General features: G+C 34.7%; 1 protein-coding gene across 1 annotated transcript; it reads left to right on the top strand.

The window, feature by feature from the left end:
* The first annotated feature begins 406 nt into the window (after positions 1–406).
* Positions 407–13,576, top strand: LOC115878591 (protein 5NUC-like). The gene is made up of 2 exons (XM_030895140.1): positions 407–1,078; positions 12,182–13,576. Exons 1-2 carry the CDS (start codon positions 407–409, stop codon positions 13,559–13,561), a joined length of 2,052 nt encoding a protein of 683 aa, XP_030751000.1. The 3' UTR covers positions 13,562–13,576.
* Positions 13,577–18,569: the final 4,993 nt, after the last annotated feature.

The following is an 18,569-nucleotide window of genomic DNA, read 5'->3' as shown; positions in this document are numbered from 1 at the left end:
AACAAGCAAAACGCGACACATATATATCACATAAAAACTTAAAAATGGCAATCAGGAGCTTTTCAAACAATAAAGCGCCTGGTCCAGATGGTATTAGCTACCTACTTCTTAAAAAATTGCCGAGAAAAGCACAAGTGCAGTTGCTGTATTTGATTAATGCTATTGTCCGAATCCAATACTTTCCAATTGCCTGGAAAGAAGCAATAGTAACACCAATATATAAAGTAGGAAAAGATGCAACGAAACCAGGAAGCTACAGGCCTATAGCATTATTGAATACAATGGCAAAAGTATCTGAAAAACTTATATTACACGAACAACAAAACACGCAGAAAATAACAAAACATTGCCTAGTGAACAATTCGGTTTCAGACGCGGACACAACACCACTCTACTTGCTGCAAGAATGATACACGATGCACAGACGGGATTCCAGCGACAGCAGTCTACTCTAGCCTTATTTCTGGATGTGGAGAAGGCCTTCGATGCTGTCTGGCATGAAGGTCTTCTTTACAAGCTCCTCTTTATACATAATTATCCCCTACATATTGTAAATCTAATAAAATCCTATCTCCAAGGTCGTTACTTCCGAGTGAGGGTGGGCAATTCTCTGTCTTCTCAAAAACTTATACGCGCTGGTGTCCCACAGGGCACAGTAATCGCACCACTACTATACTCTTTATATACCGCTGACATTCCTCGATATCCAAATACAAACTTTGGACAATACGCGGATGACACTGTTTTATATGCTTCCTCTTACTACGTGAATATTGCCAATAAACAACTGAAGTATCACCTATTGAGACTATTGCCTTATTTCGAAAAGTGGAAAATAAAGATCAATTCTACAAAAACGGAACAATTACTTCTTACACAGAAAATTAGTAACGTAACTGTCCATGAACCATTAAAAATTGATGGTACAGCTATTCAGCCAAAATCCTGTGTCAAGTATCTTGGTATTAAAATTGACAAGCGGCTGTCATTCGTATCAAATACGACCTATAGGATACAACAGACTTACGCAGCATTACAGAAATTGTATTCTTTACTGTCACCTAGATCGCATATGACGGTAGATAATAAAATATTGCTTTATAAAACTATACTCAAGCCTACCCTAACATACGCATGCCCAGTATGGATTAAGATCTCAAATAAACAAAGACTGCGACTACAACGGTTACAAAATAAGACACTAAGGAAAATCGCCGGATATGACAGATATACTCGTATAGCACATTTACACGAAAATACTGGATTAGAGACAATAAACGAATAATAGAACGACGAATTTAGACAATCCTAATCAAATATAATATAACAAAAATGGCAACGTATGATAAATATGAAACATTTGCAGATATAATTTGTTATACCTACATACAAAGTGAGTAATGTTCTAACTCAGAGCATTTAAATAATTATAGACGCTGACCACAATGGACACACAAAACGTAAATCAAAAATCCTAAGATTCAAAATTACTCGCAACTAGTAGTGGGAACTTTCGATAATACTATCGAAACATTCGATAGTTGCATTTACATTCGAATAATTCGAATAGCTAGTAAAAAACATTCGTCGAAAACTATTCGAATAAAAATTATCGAATAGATGCGTCATCTGCCTTGAAATATTGTATTCTAGTAATTCGGCAGAAAAACCATTCATTTATAAAATTCATTCATTTATCAAATTCATTTATTCGTCAGGATCGATTTTAATAAAATATAAACTGGATTTTATTTGTCGTCCGGCGACGTAGGTCTCTTTCCTAGAAACCCGACAGCGGTCGGTGGCAATGCTATGAAAGAAGCCGGCATTTTTGATTTTTTGCTGAGTCAAATAAAGATAAGGACACATTATTTTTTTTATCGAGGTGCTAGTATTTATTTACACAGAAAATATATTATGAAGGGCGCTGTTGCCATATATTCGTATTAGTTGGTATTAGCAAAGAATATTATTCTTTTAGCATTAGTTAGTTAGGGATAGTATATGTCTATATGTTTGCATTTTTTATTAATATTCTGTTGTTACACTGCAATAATACTTTTTATTTTGGATGTAGGAAAATGGTTTTAATGTTTTTAAGCAAAGACTGGTTTAATAAATAATAACAGTAATAATTTGTTATACCTATTAACAAAAAAAAATTTACAATCATTTGATAATATAAGTAAGAGAATTAGCATAAACAAAATAAAAAAAATAAAACTTTGAATTTAATTTTCTCACCCCAAAATTTGAGTTCGATAACTATATTTACTTAACCACATTACTTAAATATGATTATTAAGTTCAACTAATTCATATTATTAAAACATCTAAAATACAAATATGTATTTTTAAAATTAATTGTAAGTTCATCTCATCTCTGTTAAAAATTGCTACTTCTCAAAATTTCCCTTTAAAAAAATGCAATCTAACCTAACCATAATATACCATATAAAATTAAATAATTGAAAGATCGGGCTACGGAAAATCACGCAAATTTTCGGAAAAATTTTGACCACTTCGCACACAATCAATTAAAAAAAACTACTATTTTAGTATTTTAAATATTTTAATAAACGCAAAAATAGCATAGTATTTACAAGGCGAAGTTATAAAAATTTGGAAGAACTTATAATGCACTGACGCACACAAAAATCAAACGAATACTAAATTTCATTTATCAAAAGCATTCGATAGTCGTGGCGCAACGATAACCATTTAGTCGCACGGCGAGATTTGGTTTGGTCACATATGCTTTAGTAAACAAATGAATGAATGATTTTATTCGAATAAAACCATTCGATAGTTGAAATCATTCATTCAGTAACCATTCGATAGTTCCCATCGCTACTCTCAACCGTGTACATAAAATATGTACATCAGTTGCAGAATAGGCTGAAGACTACTACATCACAACTAAACATACAAACAATAAAATTACCGAAAATCTACTAGATATTACGAAGGTTTTTTAAGAGTTTTTTCCTCCGATTCTACGGATCTGATTTAAGTAACCAACATATTTATTAAAGTAAAGCACGTCGGCATTGCCTCTATACTCCCAATGCATGTGTGAGCAAAAGCGGAACATGCAGTCCTCGCCCGGTCAATAAAAGAGCTACCTAGGGCAAACATCGGCCCCCCTGTTCACAGGGTTCGCTTAGATGGTTGAGTGCTTCGTCAGAAGAACAACATACCATCTTATCATGTTATTTTATTTATTGTATATATTGTATATAGCACCTTTTTATTGTATTTAAGGAGACATTCTCAATAAATGCTTTGAAACTTGAAACTTGAAAACTATCGCTTCGTGAGCGAATGGTCCGGGGTTCAAATCTCACGCCGACCAAGACTTTCTTATATTTTTTTTTTGCTTATAGCGTGATCTTATTGCATTGGTTTCACTCTTTTTTGTTGGATTGGATATCATGTGCGTCACATCAACGACGTCATACCTATTAACGGCATTTTAGTAAGCTACCGTTTAATGGCAGTTTAAGTACAGCCTTTATATAAACGGAAAGGAAACGGAAGGGAGCTGATATGGAAGGTATGAATGTAGAATGTTTAGAAGGGGAGTTAATCACCGCGACCTTACAGATCTATTGTGTGTTCCCCTTTCTTGAGTTATAACGAGTTATAACTCATCATACAGTCTCAGGGCTTTGAGAAAAGCCAGTATCTGAGACGGCTCCACAGAGGCCAGCTCTCCATCCTCGACATCAGACGTGCCAAAGTTCATGGCACGAATGGTCGTCGTCTCGGCGCACTCAGTGATAAGGTGTTCTGGTGTTTCCCCATTTTCCCCACAAAATCTGCATTCGCCGTTGTTTCTCAGTTTCAGCCTACTGAGGTGTTCGTTGAGGAGACAGTGTCCTGTTAGAAACCCCGTGACAATCCGAAGATTGTTTTTACTTAAATCAAGGAAAACCTTTGATTTTTCTCGGTCATAAGTTCTAAGGAACTTTTTCGAGTGTCTTAGACCGTTGGAGGACACCCATTCCAAGTTACGGATGGAGTCTTCCAGATTCTTCAGTTCCGCTTTCAGTTGGTTCCCGTTTGGAAAACAGAACGGTTCTGGTCCAGTTAGTGGAGTGTTCGCTCCTTTCCTAGTAGATCATTTGCTTTTTCATTGCCTTCTATCCCTTGGTGAGCAGGCACCCAGAGTAGGAGGACTTTATTTTCTTTGCCTAATTTGTTGAGCTTCTCTAGGCATTCTTTGACCAACTTCGAATTGATGGTTACTGAGTTGATCGCGTTAAGTGCTGCTTGACTATCGGATAGGATGGCAATTTCCTGTTTTCGATAGTTCCTATCCAAGATAAATTGTACGCATCTTTCGATAGCGCAAATTTCTGCCTGAAGGATACTGGGGTAGGTGCCCATTGGTTCGGAGTATTCAGTTTTCGGCCCAAATACTCCTATCCCTGTCCCTGCTTTGGTTTTGGAAGCATCAGTATACCACGTGATGGTATGGTCTTTTATATGCTGAGTAAGCGTTTCTTTCTTCCAATCCTTTTTATTACTCAATACTACAGTGAGGTGTTTCTCAAAGTTGTAAATTCTTGGTATGTCATCCACTGGGAGTTGGAGAAGTGGAATTTTCTTTTTGAGGGTGTTCCAAGCCCCTGACCTGAAAATTCTCCCAGTACTGTTTCCGTCAATGACCATTCTAATCATTGTCGCATTGGCATAACTACCGACGACAATATGCAGTGGTGTTAGGTCTAGAATGACCTCCATTGCTGCTGTTGGACATGTTCTCATGGCACCTGTGATGCAGATACATGCCAGTCTCTGTACTTTGCACAGGGTTTGCCTTGCTGTACGTTGCTCTAGTTTTGTATACCAAGCAACTGCTCCATAAGTAATCATGGGTCTTACTATCATGGTATACATCCAGCGCAAAATGTTAGGGGCGCAGCCCCACCTATTTCCCGCCAGTCTTCTGCATATCATGAGAGCCTTTGTGGCTTTGCTGGTAATGTTCTTAATATGCCTGTTCCAGAGAAGTTTACTATCCAGGGTTATTCCCAGATATTTCACTTCCTGTGATGGCAGTATTTCCTTTCCATCTAGATGGATTCTTTTCAAGTTTTTCAAACTTCGCTTTCTGGTGAATGGCACTACTGCGGTTTTATCTGAGTTAATACTCAGCCCGACAGTCCTGCACCATCTCTCAGCGATGCGGAATCCTCTTTGGATAATATCACACAGGGTGCCTTCATGTTTCCCCTGTGCAATGATGACTATGTCATCTGCGACCCTATGCAGTGTATTCCCGCTAGAGTTAATTCTTCCAGTAGTTCATCCACTACCAAGCTCCACAGTAGGGGGGAGGTCACTCCACCTTGTGGAGTTCCTTGCGTTGTTTTAACAACTACAGTTTTGGTACCTATCTCAGCCTCTGCTGTTCGTGTTGAGAGCATTTCCCAAAACCAGCGAATTATCGTACTGTTCGCCCCTCTTGTTTCAAGAGATCGCTTGACCACCTTGTGAGGTATATTGTCAAACGCCCCTGCAATGTCCAAGAAGGCACAAAGTGCTGTTTCTTTGCTATCCAGGCTTGCCTGTATTAGCTCAGTTAACTGGTACAGAGCAGTTTCTGTGGATCTGCCCGCTCTATATGCATGCTGACTATCGTGCAGTGGCTTAACCTGTAGATGATTTACTCTAATATGGTTGTCCACTACTTTCTCCATCGTTTTTAATATGAACGATGTGAGACTAATAGGCCTAAATGATTTGGGGTTAGCCCAGTCAGTTTTGCCTATTTTGGGTATGAAGATGACTTTAGCTCTTCTCCAGATGGTTGGTATATATCCCATCGCTAAGCTGCTTCTTGTAATGTTTAATAGATGGTGTGTAGCTATTTCCTGACCCTTCTTTAGAAGGGCAGGAAAAATCCCATCTATGGAAGGTATAGTGAGAATCAACCTTTATTCGGAAAAAATCGAAATAAAAATGAAACTTCTACACCCTGTATCTCCGAAACAAAGCATTTTAGGACATACATTTATACGAACTTTTTTACTTATTTTTATCTGCAGAATATGCTGCTGAAGTTTCCGGAATATAATTCGGACCACCCTGTATATACCCATTAAGGAATATTATAGATATATTCCTGGTTTTCCGGGTATTTATTATGCTGTCGTCGGTAATCTCCTTATAAAATTAGGGTATTAACCTAAATTGCCACGTTCGCATTATGTTTCATATGAAAAAATCAAAAACTGTGGGTACCATGATACACTACCAACGAGTATTTATGAATGAGATGTTCGGTCTATCTTTATAATGTCTTTGGTGGGTACCTATCTATATTTAAAGTTATTGGCATATATTTGCCATATTATGTGAGTGGTTTATTGTGCAATTATTTCTCAATGGTCACGTTTCCATTCTTGTCGGTAAAAATGGTCCAAGACAAAAGGATCACGATTATTGATGGCCATTGCCAAGTGGAGACTTATCAGTACATGTCGAGGCGCTCAGACGAATGCACAAATAATTTTACCGTTACTGCGTATTCACTTTTGCATTTAATGCGGACATAGGTACACCAATTTGCATAAAATCAATTACACAATAGGCAGAAATAATATAAATTTGAAACAGAGTTTTAATAGTTTTTATATGCATATATTAACAGATACCCCGCTGACAAGCGAACCTTTAGGTCGGTGTTTACATGTATAGGAGTGAGTCGTTATGGCAATCTAGTAAGTAGAAGTGAGCAAAAATACGAAGTATTTATTACATAATCACTTAATCTGACGCTAGATTCTATTAGTACTTGACCATTAGTACTGACGCTACATTTCATAGTACACATGAAAACCGGCACCCAAGACCAACAATGCTTATATATAGAATACATTATGTTTTTAATACTAATAATTATGTTTTAAAATAATTATGTTTTAATACTAATATATAGAATACATTATGTTTTTTTTCCTGAGTATGAATTTTATTGTGATAATACAATTATTATGGAAAACATTTTTTATGCGACGTTTCGCCCAATCTTGGTGAGCTTTTTCAAGCCCTATAAATATATATAAAGCGTAAATTATTCAATATGCTGATGCCCATAGCTGACTAAACTTTGATCATTTTTCAATCTGCCTGGCCTTGATTTGGCATTTTGTAAAATGACTGAAAATAGGCAGTCTTTTGGCAGAAGTGTACAGAAAATATCGTCATTATTTAATATGCCTAATTCTGATTAGGCTTTTTGTAAAAATTACTCCTTTTTGTTTAAAAAGCCGGCGTTTTGTAATATGATTAATGTCTTAATTGTCTTTTTGCAAAAAGTCGGATTGTTCTATACGCCTGCAACATATATAAAGGGTGGATAGAGTTGGTTAAATGGGGAAAGAATTGCAGTTTTGTGGGATCATAAATATGCGCCATTCAGATTTTTAAAAAAGTTCATGGCTTACTAGATGTTTTGAAAAAAAACAAATTTTGGCTATTTTAAAAATTGTCCCTAATTCCATTATAATCTATTTTACACAAAAAGTTTTCAGATAAAAGTTGTAGGTAGATAATCGCATCCCTAATGAATTTGTATTCTCCAATTTTTTCTAAAGTCTGTCATTTTTGACATATGACACACACATATGTTTTTTTTAATGGAAACCATAATTGGCCATGACTTCAGAAAAAGCGCCATTTTTTAAGCTTTTTTTTTAATGTTTTTTTATGAAAAAATCTCGGACAAAATACTGAGTTATAGCCAATTCTTATCTTTCTTAACTAATTTCACTTGGTTGGTATGGTATTCTTATTTTTTATGATTCATAACTTATAAAAAGAGAGAATATATTATTAAATGGTTCTTTACAATTTACATTACATAAACTAAGATTTAAAATATAATATCACTAAGTACATACACTTTAAGTTATTTTAGAAAACGTTCCAAACCAAATCTATATATATATATATATATATATATATATATATATATATATATATATATATATATTATATATATATAAATACATCTTTTTAAAACTGAATTACTAACAGAACGACCGGTCGACTTAATTAAACTTCTCCCGTATTGCCTTTTGTCAAAAACCTATTGTACCTATTAAACCTTGTTGTTAACCATACCGCATAAAAAAAATTAAAATGCATAAGTCAGGTGATCGAGGAGGCCCATCCAATTGGTCCCTGACATAATGAAAGTGTCATAATGAAAGTCATGTTGAACCACTCTATTGATGCGTGAATACCTAAATTTAACTTTTCTAACATGTCTTGAAGCCCGTTCTCTAAAAAACGTAAGTAACGTTCACCGGTCAACGTATCCTCGAAAATGTATGGTCAAGAAAGTTGAACCATACTATGCTTTTCTTCATTTGAAAAATTCATATTTACAATTTTTGTTTATTTTAATTTAGGCCAGTCAATTTGGAGGTTGAGGTGGAAAAAATTAGTAACCAACCGATCTCAACGGGAATGAGTAGATAATGACCTCCTATTTAACTCCTCAAAAGTCCCATTCGGTCTCAGTGGGGGAAGTTTGAAAAAAATCGCCGCCATCTTGAATTTTTTCGTTTTTGTCAAATATCTCGGTTTGCATAACTTTTTTCGAAAAAACTAAAGATATGTTTTTTGTAGAGAATTTAATTTAGAATATTTTACCTTCAATCTTTTTGTTTTTCTAAAATAAATAGTAATAGAGATAGAGCAATTTTTCCTATACGTTTTATAAATTTTCCAGTTTTTTAAACCAATCAGTGTTAATATAAAAATAACGTTGAAATACTATTTATTAAATGAAATTATTATTAAATTAAAGTTATTAAATAAAATCTGCTATGGCGTCATCCTGAGCGTCATTTTACGCTTCAACTAAAATACAAAAGTTTGTGCAACTGATTCCGTTGCACTCACCACACTTTGCAGAACATTTAAGACCCAGTTTTCTACAAGAGCAATTTTTAGAACACTGACTCTCTTTGCAATTGCAAAAAAATTATTTTAATAGGTCAGGAGGCGCCACATCTTCTGTTGATAGAATAGATGTCAGATTGCTTTTTGATCTTTCTTTCATCCATATTGTAAAAGATCTTACTTGTTACCAATCCCTTCTTGAATTTAAAACTTATAACATTTCATTAACAGGAAATGTTATATATCCAAGATGGATTTTTTTCAAACTTCCCCCACTGGGACCGAATGGGACTTTTGAGGGGTTAAATAGGAGATCATTATCTACATATTCCCGTTGAGATCGGTTGGTTACTAATTTTTTCCACCTTTGTATATAATACTCGGCTACGTTTACTGGCCTAATTTACAAAGTTTGGAAGTGACAGTTTCACATTTCACAACGATTGATCTTGTTTCCATAGCTAACTAAGTGAAATTGTTTAAAAATGATAAGAATTCGATATAACTATAATTTTTCGAAAAAAAACATATATACATAATATGTAAAGTACAGTACGTCGATCCGTTCTGTAGCTACGGGGCATCTGTAAAGGAGGAAACAGTATTCTCTCGATGTTTTTCGTAAAAAATTAAACATGCCGTGACATACTCGTCAAGTCGACGTATAAAATATTCTAAGTGACAATTTATTTTAAGTGTCAATTGTATAATTGTACAAAGTGACAATTTACTCTAAGCGACAATCTATTCTAAGAGAGGCACTCGAAGTGGCGGTACGACAGAAGTTTAATTAAGTCGACCGGTCCTTCTGTGAGAATATGTAGTAATTCAGTTTTAAAAAGATGCAACTCAAAACAATGGCGGATTTTTTGAACATTTTCTAAAGTAACTTAAAGTGTATGTAGTGATATTATTTTTTTAAGTTTTAGTTTGTGTAATGTAAATTGTAAAGAACCGTTTAGTAATATATTCTGACTTTTTAGAAGTTATAATAAACCAGAACAGAATGAGAATACCATGCAATTTAAATTAGTCAAAAAAGATAAGAATTGGCTATAACTAAATTGAACTTTTCTAACATGTCTTGAAAACCGTTCTCTAAAAAACGTAACATTCACCGGTCAACGTATCCTCGAAAATGTATAGTCAAGAAAAGTTGAATCAATAATCCTACACGCTTTTCTTGGTTTGAAAAATTCATATTTACAATTTTTGTTTATTTTAATTTACAAAATTTGGATGTGACAGTGAACTAAGTGAAATTGTTTAAAAATGATAAGAATTGGCTATAACTCAGTAATTTTTCGAAGAAAACATATTATAGCTTATATCGGTGAAAAGCTTAAAAAATGGCGCTTTTTATGAAGTCATGGCCAACTATGGTTTCCATTTAAAAAAACATAAGTTTGTATCATATGTCAAAAATGACAGGCTTTAGAAAAAATCGGAGAACACAACCTCATTAGGGATGTAATTATATACAACTTCTATCTATGGTTTGTCTAAAATAGATTATAATGGAATTAGGGACAATTTTTAAAATAGTCAAAATTTGTTTTTTATTTCGAAATATCTAGTAAGCCATGAACTTTTTCAAAAATCTGAAAGGCGTATAATATTTATCACATCACAAAACTGCAACTCTTTCCCCATTTAACCGACTCTGTCTCCAATAGTTTCCGAGATACTCATAGAGAACATCGTAAGAAATAACCCTGTATATATTTCGCAGGCGTATAGAATAATCCGGCTTTTTGCAAAAAGACTAGGCATATTACAAAACGCCAGATTTTTAAACAAAAGAAGTAATTTTTACAAAAAGCCTAATCAGAATTAGGCATATTAAACAATGACGATATTTTCAGTACACTTCTGCAAAAAGACTGCCTATGTTCAGTCATTTTACAAAATGCCAAATCAAGGCCAGGCAGATTGAAAAATGATCAAAGTTTACTCAGCTATGGACATCAGCATATTGAATAATTTACGCTTTATAATAAAAATACCCCATTTTTGTCTATACAAAAACAATAGTTTATGTCAAAATTTTATTTTGTGTAGACGAAAATAACTTGAACCCTATTTCATAAATTATAATTATAAGTAACATAATTTTAAATACAAAATTAAAACCTTAATATTAATATCTTATTTAGTTACTACACTCTGATTCTTCAGGGGCGGACTGAACCAGAGGAGCACGGGTGGCGCCTCCTCACGGTATCAATATTTTATTCCTATCGATTTGTTGTTAGTCTTTGAAATGAGAGAACTACCCATTATGCAATGCAAACCAAAATGCAATGTAAATGTAAATATTGTTAATCCAAAAAAAAGTTTAGGGAATAATCTCAGAATATTACGGTCACTTTTTTCTGTGTTTCATTTCTATTTAAGAATAAATAATGAACTGTTTTATATAGAAGTCCTAAAACAGGATTTAATTAATTAGTATATATACAAACCAAAACAATTGTATATATACTAATTAACTCTTAGTTTTAGACACTAAGAAACCATGCATTCAGATAGGCTCTTTGTAAAATATCCTTCCTTTGTTAAAAATGCCGGCGTTTTATAATAAGCCTAGTCTTTTTGCAAAGTGCCATTATTCGATATGCCTGCGACATATATAAATTGATGGTTGAAGAAAAAAAAACAATTGTATATATACTAATTAACTCTAAGTTTTAGGCACTAGGAAACCATGCATTCAGATAGGCTCTTGTAAAATATCCTTCCTTTGTTAAAATGCCGGTGTTTTATAATAAGCCTAGTCTTTTTGCAAAGTGCCGTAATTCGATATGCCTGCGACATATATAAATTGATGGTTGAAGAAAAAAAAACAATTGTATATATACTAATTAACTCTTAGTTTTAGGCACTAGGAAACCATGCATTCAGATAGGCTCTTGTAAAATATCCTTCCTTTGTTAAAAACGCCGGCGTTTTATAATAAGCCTAGTCTTTTTGCAAAATGCCGCTATTTGATACGCCTGCGACATATATAAATTGATGGTTGAAGAAAAAAAAACAATTTTATATATACTAATTAACTCTTGGTTTTAGGCACTAGGAAACCATGCATTCAGATAGGCTCTTTGTAAAGTATCCTTCCTTTGTTAAAAACGCCGGCGTTTTATAATAAGCCTAGTCTTTTTGCAAAATGCCGTTGTTCGATATGCCTGCGACATATATAAATTGATGGTTGAAGAAAAAAGAAACAATTGTAAATATACTAATTAACTCTTGGTTTTAGGCACTAGGAAACCATGAATTCGACTTGACACCCGCAGTTTTGGCGAAGTTTGTCAATGCAGTAGATGCGCCATTTGTAGCTGCCAACCTAGATTACAGAAATGAACCCTCTCTGTTAAAAATACAGAAATCCGTCATATTACAAGTGCGAGGAGGGTACGAAGTAGGCGTTGTAGGATATCTAACCCCCAAAACTACCACATCATCTTCACCGGGAAAGGTAGTAATCCTCGACGAAGTCCGAGAGGTCAGAAAAGAGGCCAAGAGACTTGTTAATGAAGGTGTAAAAATCATTATAGCTCTCGGACATTCTGGTTACGAAGTAGACAAAAAAATCGCTAGAGAAGTAAAGGAAGTTGATATAGTCATCGGAGGCCACACAAACACCTTTCTATGGAACGGAAAAGAGCCGGATTCGGAAACTAAAGAAGACGTTTATCCTAAAATAATAACTCAAACTTCGGGTAAAAGAGTGCCGGTAGTCCAAGCCTATGCTTATACCAAGTACTTAGGTGTGCTAAAGGTCGCTTTTGACACTAGAGGCAAACTAAAACACGTTTCCGGACAACCGATATTTCTGGATAACAGTATAGCTCAGCAAAAAGATGTTTTGGGATTACTTGAAGTTTATAGACCTACTATGGCCAAATTAACTCAAGAAAAAGTAGGCTTTTCAAGAGTTGTATTGGATGGTCATTCTGATTCATGCCGTTTAAAAGAGTGCAACTTTGGGAATTTTATAACTGATGTTCACGTAGCTTACGTCGCGTCACTAACGACCGACAGATGGACCATCGCTCCCATAGGAATCTACAACGCAGGTGGTATGAGAAACACCATCAAACCACACCGTTACGACTACTCTGTTTCCCGCGATGATCTACTCAGAGCTCTACCATTCGGTAACCAAGTTGTAACACTAACTTTAACCGGTTCCAATTTGCTGTACGCTTTGGAACAAATGGTTAGATCGGAAGGAGACACCTCCAAAGGAGAATTCCCACAAGTTTCCGGGATTCGCCTGCAAGTGGATATGTCCAATCCACCTTACTCCAGAGTTGAAAGTGTTCTAGTTAGGTGTGGCAGTTGCCTAATACCTGTCTATGAGACATTAAACAGAGGACGGAATTATACAGTAGTTACGTCTAGTTTTCTATCTAACGGCGGAGATGGAATTACAGTTTTCAGAGAACGTGCCATAAATAAAACCACACAGGACTTGGGAGATTTGGAAATGATGGTTTGGTATTTTAAGACATACAGTCCAGTGTATCCCGAAGTTCAAGGGAGAATGGAAATTTCGGGAGTAAGAAGAACAAACAATTGGACGATGATGTTATTAGGGATATCAACACTACAAATTCTATGGAAGTGTATATAATATCTAAACCCTATTAAAGGCATTTTTCCTAAAATCTTGTTTTTTATATTCATGACCCCCTCCAAGTATTTATACAGGGTGTCGTAGATATAAGTGCAGTAAACAAGTACACGGTGGCGCCTCTCATACGACACGGAGGTTCCAAGGAGGACAGTTTGTATTGAAATGAAATTTTGTGAGCATATACAGGGTGTCCCAGAAATGAGTGCAGATATTTTAAGGGCTGGTAGATCTGGTCAAAATAAACATATTTTCTCTTTACCATTTTTAAAATAAATTGAAAATAACCGAGTTATTTAACTTTGAAAATTAAAAAAAAATCGCAACATTTTGAGAACCGTCGGCAGATATCGCCAACTACATCCAATTACCCGAATCCAGCCCGGATTTCAGTTAATTCGACGCACTGTGTTGCCATAGGGACAAGAAAGTATATGTTAAAAGTAAGTCATAAAATCACAACACCTGAGGAGTTTGCAGAGATGCATTACATTTTTAAGATTGTGATATTATTACATAAAATAAATTAAAAGTTAAATGTTTAATAATGTGTTAAAAAATGTGTTAAAAAAGTTAAATTAAAAACTTACCCAACATTAAAAAGATACTTATGACAGATCGATGTAACTGTGACAGTTCTCTTTTTCGAAATACACTTAACTAAAATACACTTCACTGTGCTGCTTTACTTGTACATGCTATTATAATAACTACTAAAATAACAGTCCCCATTTTTAACACATTATTTTCATATAGGCCTCATCACAATTTGAACCACTGATTTACAAAACACCTTGAAAAGCACACATTACTTTGAATACCTTTCTGAATGAATAAATGTTGAGAATTATTGTCTCTTACCGCCACTTTCCGAACTATTTTCAATCTAAGAAAATACATGTTTCACTCAACATTTTTAAATACGTATTTTGTTTTTTCGCTATTTTTTCTATGTATTTCAACAATTCCATCGACAGCCCAACCGTCGCGTCGGCCGTCAGCCACGAGAACGGCGCATCACTGGAAACTGCTCCTTTGTCGCGCCGCCGTGTCGAGCTTGCGTCATGCGAGGTTGCCGTAGTTTCAACAATTTCAAATTCAAGACACTCGAAGCAATCAAATTCTTATTAAATTTTAAAAATAAAACAGAAAAACATGAAAGAAAACAAACAAAACACAAATGAATTGGTTATTGATAAAGTCACAAAAAAGAAATTTCTAAAATGTTTATCGTAATTCAGAATTCAATACATCGAAAACAGCCCGACGAATAATCAATTCATTTTTGTTTCGTTTATTTCCTTTCATGTTTCTCTGTTTTATTTTTAAAATTTAATACGAATTTGATTGCTTCGAATGTCTTGAATTTGAACTACGGCAACGTTGCTTAACATCGTTGTCTGACGCAAGCCCGCCACGACGGCGCGGCGCGGCGACCGGCGACTCAAAGGACCAGTTCACACGCAGCAGTTCTTGGCTGACGGTTAGGCTGTCGATGGAATTGTCGAAATACATCGAAAAAATAGCGAAAAAACAAAATACGTTGTCAATAATTGTTGAGTGAAACATGTATTTTCTTAGATTGAAAGTAGTTCGTAAAGTGGCGATAAGAGACAATAATTCTCAACATTTATTCATTCAGAAAGGTATTCAAAGTAATGTGCGCTTTTCAAGGTGTTTTGTAAAACAGTGGTTCAAATAAAACAGAGAAACATGAAAGAAAACAAACAAAACAAAAATGAATGGATTATTCGTTGTTTTCTAAATGTTTTCAAAATTTCTTGAATTAAATTCTAAATTACGATAAACATTTTAGGAATTTCTTTTTGTGACCTGCTTGTGAATAATATGAATCATTTTATTAAATTTATTCCAAAATAAAGTTATTTTGCAGCATAACAAAGATTTTCGTAAACGTCATAAACGTAATGTTTTAGTTAATTTTCGGTGGTTTTTGTTAAGTTTTCATTGAAAGGGTAAGTACTAAAAATAATTAATGTGTTTTTTTTTTCTATAATTATTAATAATGAGCACTGATAAAAGATTAAATTTAACATTCCTAATTTTTTGAGTAGAAATTTGTCTATGAATTTATAAATGTAGAACTATGTTCCGCCGAACTATGTAGAATGTGGATAACATAGGAGGTTGCAACACTGCAAGGTTTAGATACACCGTAGGGAAATCTCAGGTGAATAAACAAGTGGCACTAAAAAGTTTTTTCAAATTTCCCGGAAAATGCCAAGAAAAATTTTAAATTTTCAACATTTTTTTTTCGCAAAAAAAAACTCATATGGCCGCCTCAGACACGCATGCTTTTCGTCCGTTTTGCTTGCACAGTCATAAGTTGCAATGCAACCCTGAACGCTGGCAATCCTTCATACACTCCGTCTTACACTCAGTCTTAACTTAGTACTTTAGGTATTTAGGCATGGTACAAAGAATACAAGGTATGATATTGCGCAGGTTGGTCGCTACGTCACAGGTGATAACAGGCGCTATTGGTCAGCACGCTCCGCGCGCCAGTTCAAATCGTTAAGATATTGTTATAAACCTGTTTTTTTGTTTATATACCGTCATTGAACTATCGCTAAGCAAGCTACTGTGGAGCAGTGCGTAAAGAGTCTAGGAAGCGAAAGAGCGGAGTTCAATTCTCGGCCGGGGCATAACTTTTTTATTTAATTTTTTAAATACTGTTGTATTCTATAGTTTATTTTTGTAGTATAAAAAAAAGAACTATTTATTCTGTTATTTTTTAATCTCCGGTATTAATATAAATTGATTGTTGGTACAATACCTCATTTAATATAAAATAATATTCTACTTTTTGAAATGTATCGGGCCCTAATTGTACCTAAAAGTAATATATTTTTAGTGATATACCATATTGTAAACTATTTAATATTTCACTTAAAAAGTTAATTTGCATTGAATAATTGCCTACCATTAAAGGAAATTTGAGATATATAATCCTTAATGGGCATATTCTGGGTATGCAAATACTTCCTCTAATTTTTTTTTTTAAATAAGACGTAATGCAAGACTGAAGACCAATCAGACTCAACGTTTTCTTCGCAAGCAAGTTGGAACGCGAACGAAAAATCAACCCGCGGCTGATTGCGTTCAAGCCAGTCAATTGACGGTACACGATAAACAAAACGGACGACTTGATGCTTCACACACACCGTCTTGCATAGCAACTTAAGACTGTGCAAGCAAAACGGACGAAAAGCATGCGTGTCTGAGGCGGCCTATAGGCGTGTTTCTGGGGTTGAACTATACTACCAGTTAAAATATTTGCACTTATTTCTGGGACACCCTGTATAGGTTAATGTAATGTCTTTTGATATGGTTGAGAAAGGAAACACGAATTTATTTAAACTTATTTTATTTTACTAATAAATGTTAGATTGATGAATCAGATCGATACGGAAAATACCGTTAACACTTTGATGGTTGGACATGGAAGAGAGCGACTTCCAGCTGCGTGCAAAACAGCTAACGTTATTGCGCTTGCCTTAAATAGTATTGTTTAAATTTAAATCCATGAAGAAGCAAGTAATAAAAATTGCCTATGCTTAACTATTATATTCTTAATAATTTAATGTGATATATTACAGTTAATTAATAATGTAACACCCTATATATTAATAGATTTTTGGGTTCTAGGAGAAAAATAAAGGTGAGTTTTATTAGGAAAGTCTATGACTGAAATGTAAGGTTTTTGACTTTAATATTTTCTAAAAATGAAGAACAATTTTAAAATTTGAATAAAAGCTACCTAAATTGGAGTTTGCCCGGTATAGTCTAATATGTAGTTAAAATAACTATTGTGCTTTAAATCAAACTAAAACCTGACCAAAGAAGTTATACAGGGTGAGACAAAATTAATGTTAAACATTGGTCACCTCTAAAAGCAAGTTACTCCTTTAGTTTAAATGGAACACCCAGTATATTATTCCGATATTCAATGGAGAATTCGTGTCTCTTCAAAATATCGTTAGGGTTGCCAACCCCTCAAAGAAATATTTTCCTAGATGTTTTCATTTTTATGATTTAGTGTGTGAGTAGATCTTTATTATTTGATAAAATCTAGATGGCTGTGATCTGTGATATGTTTGACATTACTTCAATATAACTGTCTAATTAGTTCAATTTTAGCAACATGCGCAACCATCATAGGCGTATTGAAAATACCAGACACAAGTCGGCGGTTGTCGGCAATCACCTGTTTTTTTTTACATTTTATATTAACTTGTGACGTTGACTTTGGAAGAGCTCAATATACAAATATATACAAATATAAAAGAACTAAACCTTGTTTGGAAAGCAATTTGACATTCGTGACGTCAGCACTCCGGCAGTCTATGGTGCGTCCAGACCTGACAAGCCGAGCGCGAGACGAGAGCGAGACAAGAGCGAGACAAGAGCGAGACATTTTCTATCCATTTTTTACACAAACCTGCCACGAGACAAGCCGAGTGGGATCATAGTGAAAGCCAAACACATATTAAATTGCAATTGAATATAACAAACGATGGCCAAATAATAACTCATACAGTTTAAATTTTTGTATCTTTAATATGGTATTCGGTCTGTAACGTTTTTAGTTCGTTACATGTTTTTTTTATATATAATATATGATGTCTGGCCTATCATCACCGGATTCCCTCTCGTTCAGGCCGGATAGATTATTTGACGCGTAATTTTTACGTTCCCTGGTCGCCAACCCTGTGATCGTTCGACACAACCCTGTTACTATTCTGTGAGGGTGCAGGCACACTATCCTAAAAACGGCGTATCGGCGTAACGGGCGTAATGACCTTGAATGGATTTCCAGTAATTCTATTGGCTGAAACATTCATCTGTCAGAAATTTTATCTGTCAAATTCATCTGTCAAACATTTTAGCCAATAGAATTACTGGAAATCGATTCAAGGTCGTTACGCCGTTACGCCGATACGCCGTTTTTAGGATAGTGTGGCTGCACCCTGAAGGCGCGCGCTGT

This window comes from Sitophilus oryzae, unplaced genomic scaffold (genome assembly GCF_002938485.1).
Source record: "Sitophilus oryzae breed Bouriz unplaced genomic scaffold, Soryzae_2.0 scaffold_1518_pilon_pilon, whole genome shotgun sequence".
Taxonomy (NCBI): domain Eukaryota; kingdom Metazoa; phylum Arthropoda; class Insecta; order Coleoptera; family Curculionidae; genus Sitophilus; species Sitophilus oryzae.
The sequence above is the reverse complement of the archived record's forward strand: the minus strand, read 5'-3'. Positions and strand labels throughout refer to the sequence as shown.

Bases quoted from the DNA above. Each gene is read 5' to 3' on its own strand.
- LOC115878591 (XM_030895140.1), top strand. From the start codon at position 407: ATGATACACGATGCACAGACGGGATTCCAGCGACAGCAGTCTACTCTA. The intron at 1,079-12,181 runs GTAGATAATAAA...TCTTGGTTTTAG, and splicing joins CACCTAGATCGCATATGACG to GCACTAGGAAACCATGAATT.